Source organism: Phycodurus eques, chromosome 11 (assembly GCF_024500275.1).
Source record: "Phycodurus eques isolate BA_2022a chromosome 11, UOR_Pequ_1.1, whole genome shotgun sequence".
Classification (NCBI taxonomy): Eukaryota; Metazoa; Chordata; class Actinopteri; order Syngnathiformes; family Syngnathidae; genus Phycodurus; species Phycodurus eques.
In genome coordinates, this window is record NC_084535.1 from 13,513,042 (window position 1) to 13,524,355 (window position 11,314).

Below are 11,314 nucleotides of genomic sequence, written 5' to 3' on the forward strand. Positions count from 1 at the left end.
TGTACAAGTCAATTGAATACAAAGAAATGTTGTTAAAAAGGCATAGTAAAATTAAACAACTGCTATTATGTAGTTGCACAACTGCGCTTACCCTCCTATGTCTGGGGATGTGGCAGTGTTCAGAATTAACCAATCACATTCAAACTCATGTTAAATTAGAATCAGCACACCCCTGGCACCATTTAAAGTGCGTCTGATTGCCCCCAAATAAAGTTCAGATATTCAGCTAACATTTTCTTTTTTATTTCTATCAGAAGCCTGAAAGTTTTGTGCTAACAGTAACTGCTATTTCGAAATGTTCTCGATTCCCACCACCTTGACTAAGACCCCAGGTCCATCTGAGGATAAACAGCACCAAAGCATCAATGTTGCCACCACCATGCGTCACTGTAGTTCAACCTTTGCATCGTCGGAACACAACACATTTACCCGCATTAGTTTGGGAGGTTTCAAGTGTTTGTGCAAAATGTCACCAAGATTGAATTTTCTTTTCAAGATACGTTTTCCGCCTTGCCACCCTCCCCCGTAGCCCAAACATATGAAGAAGACAAGAGATTGTTGTCACATGTACTGGTCAGCCTGCCTGACCAGTTTTGTTCTCATCTTTTCATCAATTTTGGAGGGACATCCAGTTCTTGGTAATGTCACTGTTGTGCCATATTTTCTCCACTTGATGATGACTGCCTTCACTGTGTTCCACAGTATAGTTTTATTGTATAGCTTGGAAATTCTTTTGTCCACTTTTCCTGACTGATACCTTTACACCAATTACACAATGAGTTCTCTGCTGCTGTGTCGGCTCTCTGCGGACCGTGACTTGTGCTGTAAGATAGTCAGGAAAAGCCCACTAGAACTGCTGACATTTATTTGGGGTTGATCAGAGGCACTTGGTAGCAGGTATACACCAATTTAACATGAGTTACTTTGAATGTGATCGGTTAATTCTGAACACAGCCGCATCCCCGGTTATAAGAGGGTGTGCACACTTGCGCAATCACATACATGTATCTCAGTTGTTTGTTTTTATTTCCCCACTTAAAAAGATATATAGATCATGTTGTGGCGGAAAAAGTTTTGAAGTGATTCATCTTGGTCTTAGGGGCGTGTAGACCTTTTATACCGACTGTATTTTAATATAGAAATTAAATGTGCAGCAAAGTTTGTACAAGAGATGGACACATCTGTAAACATACATGTTAGCATCAACACTAGTGCTAACACCACACGACAGGTGTGCTTGCCTGACAGCTGAAATTTAAACTGCCTTAGCAGATGATGCCTTGTTGCCATGGCAATGACAGAGATTATTCTAATTTCTCCCAATTACAAAAAAAAAGTGTACCATCAGTGTTTTACAGCACAGTTGCTACGGAACTACTTAACACTGGTTTCATTTTCTTCAATTTGTCTCTTAAGGTGCAGTCATGTGTAGCGGTAGCAGTGTACAGTTTGGAGAAAAAGATCAGATGAAACCAAGTGAGGGCGGCAGAGAGAGAGAGAGAGAGAGGAGCTCCTCCACGATGCATGCTTGGCTGAATTTACTGACATTTGTGTGTGTGGATCACTTCACTAACTGATGAATAAAACATCCCATTCCCTGTCAATGGTAAGAAGGTCTGTGTTGAGACAGGTGCATGAACACAGTGTGACAACAAACGTGTGGGAAGAGATTCCCACACGTTTTGGTGTGGGTGCCCACAGATTCCGACGTCTATTCTCTCAGGCCTCCCTCCAAGTGTTTAAGTGCCTGCTGGGGTTTGTTATCCCCTTATTTTTCTTCTTCGTCTTGCCGCTGCTGAGGTCGATCAAATATATTTTGTTTGAAAAACACTCCTAAAGGTGGGTCGCCATGACAACCACCCTTAGGTTTGTGATACAGCAGCGGCGTAGCTATTTGTGTCCTGTGATTGAGAGCTCGATTTCTCCCTCGTGTAGCCCACAATGGATATGTTAGCGCTCAGTTTGTGTTTATAACATTACATGTACTGTAGCTATTACAAACACACTTATTTTCCTGCATAATTAGCATTAACTACAAACGAGTCACAGCCAAGGGTGCAAAGATAGATGTGTTACATATTTGCATATGTCAATTATGTAAGCAAACCATATCGTTGAAGACCATTGTGCATATTATATGAATGGTATAAAATACAGTATCCAATCCTCTTTATATAACTGCCACATTTAGATTCATAGTATTACTAACAGTTTATCTTTACTTCATATAATACCTGTTAACACCCCTGCACTTGTACTAAAACATACTGTAGCTCTAGTATTCGTAGTGGTAGTATATACAGTATATTGTATTTTTATCATTCAAATTACATTTGTGTCTTGAGATACAAGGTTAATCCGTTCTGTGACCACTATCGTAACATATCTCAAATCCCCTTCAAATTCCCATTGAAATGAATAAAAATGAGAATCCGTTCCTGCCCCCCGCACAAAAATATTTTAATGAGAAGAAAAATAGCACTCTGTAGTGTTGCACATAATTAAACAGAATGTAAAGAATGAAACTGTTTTTGTCACACTTTTTGCTTTATTTCAATGGTCATTATGTTGCGCCTTCTGGCATGTGTACCTTGGGTACCTGGGGCAGTGTAATACAGATCTCCTCAGCAGTAATATTAGTCGTTTGTCACAGATGATAAAGAATATATGCTCACGAGCACTTTTATCTTATCTGTCTGCATGTGTTGCTCCACCGTTTGTGTTCAAATACACATTTAAAGGGTTATAACATATATGCTATTATATATGCTATTCATTAGCCCGTCCATCTATTTTCCATTATGTGTTAGCATTAAGGTAGCGGACATAAAGGCTAAGCTAAATAGTTGTTTTCCATACACAACATGTGATTCTCTTTGTTTTATGTTTAGCTTGACAGAAAATTTCAGGGAGTGACAATAAACAGCTTGAAGCCTCATTTTTGAAGAATTGTTTACTAAATCAATCTGCCAAACTGCTGCTTATTGTGAGTTGAAACAACTGCCACCATACAGCACTCATATCTCATGTTTGCACAAGTCAAGCCAAAAATCGGCAGAATGACGACACGTATCTTGAAAAACTTCAGTCAAGTCACTCATTTCTCAAGACACCATTACCACTGTATGTAAAATGTTCAATACACCACAGCACACTATTCTGTATTTGTGGCATTCAGTATTTTAATTGTTTTTTATATATTGTATTCTGTTAAATTATTGCATTTTTGTAGTATTTATAGGTTTTTCTTTCTTTTGTGTACCTTAAAATGCACTAGACAATCCCATATAAAACTATATTAAAAAGCTGTTGTCTTGTTCCTGCGCAAAATGTAATCTTTGAAGCTCAGGTAGATTTGAGATGTAAGGAATGAGATAGCTGTAAATCATTAGGTCTGGTGCTGACAAAATATATGCCTACGGTATCAACAATACAACCCTTGCCTGAGTGACCCCTCAATGTAAATAATTAATGATTTCTGGGTGCCCCTGTGCCCATACATGCTGCTCGCTGCTTTCTGGTAACATCCATTGCTGTCCAATTCTGCAACAGGCGTCATTTCCAGGATGCAATTGAATAAAATCACCACAGTGTGACAGCAGAGCTCGGTGCACTGAGGGTCTCGGCAAACTGGAGGGCTCCATCACCCCAATAATAGCCAAAGTCTTCTCAGCTCTGCCTCTCACTGATGCATTATGCTCCTCAGGATACTCTGCTCCTTCTCCAACTCTCGTCTGTGGATTCATACATGCTTGGAGCATCAAATCTCCCACGTGAGTGCTTATTCCCCCCCCCCACACACACACACACATAATACAGTAATGCTTATTTTTTTCTTGTACATAATCTTTTTTTTTCTATTAAAGCAGTTAGAGTTTAAAAAATAATGCATGTGAAAATGATGACTGTTTCTTCCTAACAATGCTGCAAGCTTTTTAAGAATAAGCATCCACTTTCTACAGAAATTAATTGTATTTGCAATAAGTTGCACAAACTGTGATGATCGTATAGGATGGCAATGTGTGGTGCAGGTAATTGCACGGATGGTAACACACACACAGTTAACCCCAGGTGTGTATAATGAGCCTGGGATCGTTATCTTGGGTCAAATACTTTGCCGGCTGCTGTTATAGGGAATAACAGAATGTAAATAGCATCAGTGGCTGAGCATGCATGTGGAAATGCTGAGAGGAAGAGTTGGACATGTGTGTGCACATGAATTCATAGATAAGCCATGCAGCAGAGCAGTGAAAGAGGGGGAGATATGTGGTGATTGTGAGCACAATGTACATACAGAACAGAACAAAATACCAGTAACTGAATGATTTATCTGAAAGCCAGCTGTAGTAATCTACCTCATCATTTTTTTATGGTCTGCTAGGGGTCACCGACCTTTTTGAAACTGAGAACAAATTCTTGGGTACTGATTAATGCGAAGGGCTGTCAGTTTGATACACATTTCTGAAATGACACATTTGCTTAAATTATTTGTGCAATGATCTCATTGTCGGTGCACCCACAAATGTTACAGTTTGGTCATCCTTGGAGCTTTTAAAAAAAATATATATATTATCATTTCCAAATTTACACCAATTCAAGTGTGTTTTTTAAAAAAAACAATGCCAACAAAAAAGTGAGATGAAGCTCCGTGGTAAGTGGTGGTATTTTTCATGTTGGGATAGCAACTCGAAAAATTTAGACCGTCTAACTAGTAAGCAATTTTTAGAACAGGCTCACGGGTTACTCGGGGTCCTTGGGGGGCTCCCTTGTGCCCGCAGGCACCACTTTGGTGATATTTGGTGTATTGCATGTGATTGCAGAATCACAAAAAATAGATTAGGACTGAAAAGGCTCAGTCATAAAGAAAAAGCAACTGAATTCAATTAATTTCTAACTGTTGGTGTATTGTTTATTTCATTTTATTGTTATAATTATTTTTTTAAATACCTTTACTGACGGATGGTCAGTTTTTTTAATGGTCTTTTATTATTTGATGTAATGTTATCAATTTAGGTATTTTATCATTTGACTAATTTTTATCATCGGATTCTGTCTTAGTCTGAGCTGAGCCGATAGAAATCTCTCTCTCTTTTGTTTCCTCATAGGCTATTAGGTGTGAATGTGAGTGCAAATGGTTGTTTGTTTATATGTACCCTGCAATTGGCTGGCGACCAGTTGATGGTAGACCCTGCCTCTTGCCCAGAGTCAGATGAGATACGCGCCAGTACGCCCACAAATCTAGTGAGGATAAGCAGTGTGGAAAATGGATGGATGGATGTATAGGCTATTTTTATACGATTATGGTAATATTCTGAATGGCAGCAGGTAGGTACATAGTTGTTGTACCTTCTGTCATATAGTGGAAGAGCATTTAATTGTTCTGCCTGCCTCTATATGTAGCTGACATAGATCGACGAATGAATATAAATTTGTTTTTCATATGTAATAATTTTCAGACAAATTAAGTGAAATTGGATCATTTCCCTGGTTGGAAATCACTGCTCTAACTATGCATGACTGTAGTCACCAAAAAAAACTCCAGTCACAAAATACTAACCTTCCTAACTTTCATGAGAAGGAACGTCTGACATTGCGGCCGTTGGTGTGAAGAGATGAGAGACATCATGGGAACCACACTGGTGCCAGTTTCAATTAAAATGTAAATAGATTAAAAATGTATGCCGCCCAACACATGGGTTCTTTAAGCAGTGGAACAAAGTGGGGGTGTGTGGGGTATGCGGATGAGTGGGGGGTCATTTATCCTCATCTGAAATTCATCATCATTTATCTTCATTTAATTTTCTATTATTGTGGGCTAATTTCTCACTGATTAATGACTGTGCTTGAAATGAGAAAGGAAGAATATGGTGGACACAGCTTGTGCCAAGTCATAATGCTCTCAAATACTGTACAATACAGGTTTGGCTGTGTTTCCAGGCGTGTCACATTATTAAAGCAGAGAGTTTCCAAGGTTGCCAAATAATGAGAGCTTTTTTTCTTTTAAGACTTACTTCGTCTGCTCTGTAATGGCTAGTTTTTTTTTTTTTTTTTTTTTTTTTTTGTTAGTCGTGTAGCCACATCAATGTTCTGCCACCTCGCCTGCAGCTTGCTCTACACACTGACACAGTGTGTTAGTAATGATGCGCTGTGAAGTGACTGAGAGCAACTTGTATGTGCCTTTAACGCAAAATGACAGGCTCATTGTGTGTGCCATGTAGGATTAACACAGCAAAGGTTTCAGGGGAGACATAGAGCGCGACAATCCATTTTTAGGATCCTGACAATGTCATGCCCTTTTGTTTTGAAACGTCCAATTTTGTAGTACTTTGAAAGCAGAAGTCTCTATTGGCATTGTGTACACGCTCCATTGACTGACATCATGCTTTGCACATTCAGCCTGACTGAGGAATTGCACATGTCACACGCTATCTAGTTAGATTAACAAGTGTACTGTACATGATGACATGCAAAAGAGATGTAAAATCACCTTTTAGGGCAGCGGTGGGGAACCTTCGTCTTATCATTTGTGTTTTCTTAAAGAAATATATTCTTTTATTTTATTGTATTGTATTATTGTAATGCAAAACACTTGCACCTAATCTTTAGGTAATTTTTATTTTAAAACTTTTATTTTGATACCATTTTTATTTAACTTTAATGTGCAATCCATTTTAAGTGACTTAATAATTAAGTACCATTTCCCTCCTATATTTAAGCGCAGTGTTAGTCTTCTAATTGTGTATGTTACAGTGACTTACAATAATATCAAAGACACTTTTGAGGAATAAAACATCTGTCTCGAATACTTGGGCCTACTACGCTACAGTATTTGAATGTTGATCAAGATGTGGTACATGGAAAGCCATTTGTTTTTCACGTGGTATTCGGTGTAATAATTTTTTTTTAAAAATCAAGAACCACTGGTTTAATGCATTACTGCATGTAGAACAGTCAGAATGAATATATGTATCCCCTGAACACCTGGCCAATAAGGGGGGAATTTTTACAGCAATTCTAAACTTCATTATTCCATTAAACGTAACTAAACCCTGATGAATTTGTCATATAACAGAACATTTTCGAACCACTGTAGAATTGCACACAACGTAATGTTAGCGCTGGTGCTATGAGTTGTGCCTTGGCTGGTCCACTCCATTTTACAGACCATAAAAGAAGGCAATCTCAGGTCATCACGGTGATGAAAGAGATGCTCTTCCCCTTATGATGAACCAGCAGACCATTCAAATGATCATGAAGCTGCTGTTTAAAGGTCAGATTCAACATAAACCTGCTTTATGCAGGTTTAACACAAAATACAATGAAATCATTGCAATAAAGCTTTAGGTATGCATCCAACAAAATGATATTTATATAATATACTGTATAACATATGTTGAGTCATCAATATCAAAAATTATTATTATTATTTGTTTTCTGGTCCTATTTATCCTTGGGGCAGGAGGCGAGGTACAGCCCGATCAGGTCGCCAGCCAATTGCAGGGCACATAGAAACAAACAATTATTATTATTATTATTCAATTTAAAAATGTTAAGATTATTATTATTAGTAATAATAATAATAATAATAATAATAATAATAATAACCTTTCCGGAACCATAGTAAAAGCATACTCAAAAACCTTTTTTGTTTTTTGACCACCAATTTCCATCCAATTCTGTTTTGTAGTATTTGATGCACAAAGCAATTTTGTTAACGTTGGATCATGTTTTTTTTCTGTGACAAAACGAATAGTAGCATGGATAATAGCGTGACAAAAATAAGTAAACAGTTCACGTTTGCTGTCCAACCTGAGTAGATCTTTTGACCTGTGAGTGATGTTGTGTTCTTCCCCCTCCATCACAGATGCCGATAACCTGCTAAGGGTTGAGATGGATGGCTTCATCCTGGGGGTTGGTGACCCTTAAGTGCTGGTGAGATGTCCTTCAGTGGCGACTCAAGCCAGCCCCCCCCTTCCGCGCCCTCCCTCAACCACACGTCCTCTTCACGACCGCCTCCATGGGAGGCTGGTCGCTCAAATGATTCTCTGCTCTCAGACCTGTCAGGTCTCAGCCATGAAGAACAATGTCACACGTCTCCAATCCTGACGGCGTTTCTGGTGGCGTGGTACACCATCACAATGGTGCTGGGCCTGGTGGGCAATGTCGGCCTTATTTGCATAATTACTCGACGCCGGGAGAAAGCCAACGTCACCAGCATTTTCATCTGTAATCTATCATTCTCTGACATTTTGGTGTGTGTCTTCTGCCTCCCTTTCACACTCATATACACGCTCATGGACCACTGGGTGTTTGGGTCACTGCTCTGCCGCCTGGTCCCCTTCATTCAATGTATGTCTGTGACCGTCTCTGTCCTCTCTCTGGTTTTTATCGCTCTGGAGAGACACCAGCTCATCATTAACCCGGCTGGTTGGAAACCCAGTATTCCACAGGCCTACACAGCCGTCGTCATCATCTGGATTCTGGCCTGCTTCACGTCTTCACCTTTCCTGGCCTTTCAGCTGCTCACGAGCGAGCCCTATGCCAACATGACCCTGCCCCAGCCTGCTCCTTATCACGAAACGTCACCCCCACATCACTTCTCGCTTGCTAACTCGTCCGCGCTTCAAAATCCACTGCATTTTCACAACCTTTACGCGTCCTTGCACATGGAGGCCTGTCTGGAGCACTGGCCCTCCCAGCATCACCGGCTGACCTACACCACATGGCTGCTGCTTTTCCAGTACTGCGGCCCTTTGATTCTCGTCCTGCTGTGTTACATCCGAGTGTTCGTACGTCTGCGTCACCGCAAAGACATGCTGGACCGCGCCAGGACGCCGGAGAGCAAGCGCATGACCCACAGCCGTCGCATCAACATCATGCTGGTGGCCCTGATCACGGCCTTCGCCCTTTGCTGGCTGCCGCTCACCATCTTCAACGCTGTGTCCGACTGGAACCAGGAGGCGCTTCCCGTGTGCTACCACAACCTGCTCTTCTCCCTCTGCCACCTCCTGGCGATGTCGTCCACCTGCATCAACCCCATCATCTACGGCTTTCTCAATTCCAACTTCAGGCAGGAGGTGAGGGAGGTGCTCCAGTACTGCTGCTCCCGCCCTCTGGAGGAGGAGTGTGAGCGCTTCCCCATATCCACCGTGCACATGGACGTGTCTCGTACCTCGGTGCCGCTCGCCTGCAGGAATAACTCTGCTTCATAGTCAAGATGGACAAGCATCTCCTTTTAACCTTTAATGGAACTTCTACTCTTTTCATAACATCTGATCACAAGACATTTTTCCAGGTTTTCGTGTTAAATTTTTAGTGCCATGTATATGTTTCACAGGGGTAGGCCAAATATGGCCCGCAGGCACATACGTACATAGTCGTGATATTTGTTGCATTAATTTTTTAGTTTTTGTTCCAAAAATGGGCTAATTAAAAGGTATATATATATATATATATTAATTTATTTTTTTTATTTGTCAATTGATTTACTGCAAACAATAAAATAATAATACAATTGTTATTATTATGTGTTTTTATATACTGTATACTGAACATTTCACTTTTTTGGTTCAAGGTCAAGTTTGCAGTTTTCGACCTGCTAGCAAGATTTTAATGTAGCCCCCTCGCTCTATGACCAACACCACGCCCCCTCACAAACATGAACCTGCGTGAGACATAGGCTTGTCACGATGAATTTTTTTTAGGACGATATATTTTCCCAAAAGCTATCACAATAAACGATAAAATCGTTGTTGTTGTTTTTTATGGTTCTGAAATCATGAAAATTAAGGCCCGCCCTCCAGCTGCAGGACTGTGTTTGGTCCACTGAAGGCACTGGTGATGAGCCCTTCACCTGTCAATCAAATACATTTCCTGTGGTCAACTACTGGCTGAATAACATGTGCCACTAAGGCGATGGCACATGTCAGTGACACCTTTAGCCACAAGAATCCCTGGTAGGCTTTTCCTGTCGTGACAGGACAAGTTTTAAAATAATTAGAATAATATTAGATGCGCGACATGGGGCCAGGAAAGGATGATTTTTCAAAAGATCATTTTAATAATATTCTACTTACATGTAGTCAGTTTTAACCTATATTGTATGACAATTAGTGTTTTTTGCAAACTTCACCTTTCATAGAGGCACGATGGAGGTGTGGTTAGCAGATTTCCAGCTCCACTTTTCCTGTGTGGAGTTTTGCATGTTCTCCCTATGCTTGCCTGGTTTTTCTCCAGGTACTTACTTAGGTTTCCTTCCGCATTCCAAAAATGTGCATGTTAGGTTCATTAAAGACTTTTAAGATTCTAATTATAAATTGTACATGTAAGTGTGAATGTAAATGTGAATGGTTGTTTGTCTGTGTTTGTCTATATGTGCCCTGCGATTGGCTGGAGACCAGTCTAAGATGTACGCCACCCGAAGTCAGCTAGGATAGGCTCCAGCATGACAACAACCCTAATGAGGATAAGCGCCATAGAAAATGGATGGATGGATTGATGGATAATTGAATTATTAAATACATTTTGATTAAATAGATTTTAAATGATAAAGCAGAAAAATAGCATACATTATATCTTTATTTTTAAAATAAACTATTTTACATGGTGTATGTAAATGAAATCCAATTTAATTCATTTTAACTCATTCGTTGCCGTGGACGTTTATATTCATCGTGTAAGTTTTTCAACGGGTAGACGTTGAAGAGTGTCTCGCCCAGCTTGTCTGTGAAATTCAGGTTTGTAAACCATTATAATGACTAACAGATCCCTGTATATGATGGCATTGCATCGCTTTGGATTTGAAATCAGCATACCGTTTAAGTAGAAGATGAAGATTAGGGCATGAATTTCGGTTTATCTGATGGGGGTGAAATGTCAACATGTTGGAAGTCGGACAAGATTAGGTACCTCACACTCCAACAGAGTATGTATCCGTACGGTATAAACAGAGTATGTGTGTGTCGTGATCATTAGAAAATATGACGCAGTTCATGTAGTGTATGACCAACGGCATGCAAAAAGCCCCAGCATTGAGTCAGCGTCACTCAAACTACGTTTCTTATTTTTTATATATGTAATTAAATTACTATTTTGCCATCAAAATCCCTTATGCTTGTTTTTGTTGTTTTATAGTTTGAGGTGTCACAAAAGCAAAAAAAAATATTAGCGTCAAAGTTCTGCTTAACTGTTTGTACAAAGAGCTTGTTTTCTCCGCTTCTTGGTCACAAACCAGTGTTTTTAGTCAAACTGCTGCAGATTACTAAAGAACGTAAAAAGCTAGAAACAAACTTTTTTATAGTAAGAGAAGAGACTG

The 11,314-nt window shown here is 39.8% G+C and overlaps 1 protein-coding gene across 1 annotated transcript; it reads left to right on the forward strand.

The window, feature by feature from the left end:
* Positions 1–5,628: 5,628 nt before the first annotated feature.
* Positions 5,629–9,212, forward strand: npy4r (neuropeptide Y receptor Y4). The gene is made up of 2 exons (XM_061690843.1): positions 5,629–5,659; positions 7,865–9,212. The coding sequence occupies exon 2, from the start codon at positions 7,938–7,940 to the stop codon at positions 9,210–9,212; it is 1,275 nt and encodes a 424-aa protein (XP_061546827.1). The 5' UTR covers positions 5,629–5,659; positions 7,865–7,937.
* The last annotated feature ends 2,102 nt before the right edge of the window (positions 9,213–11,314 follow it).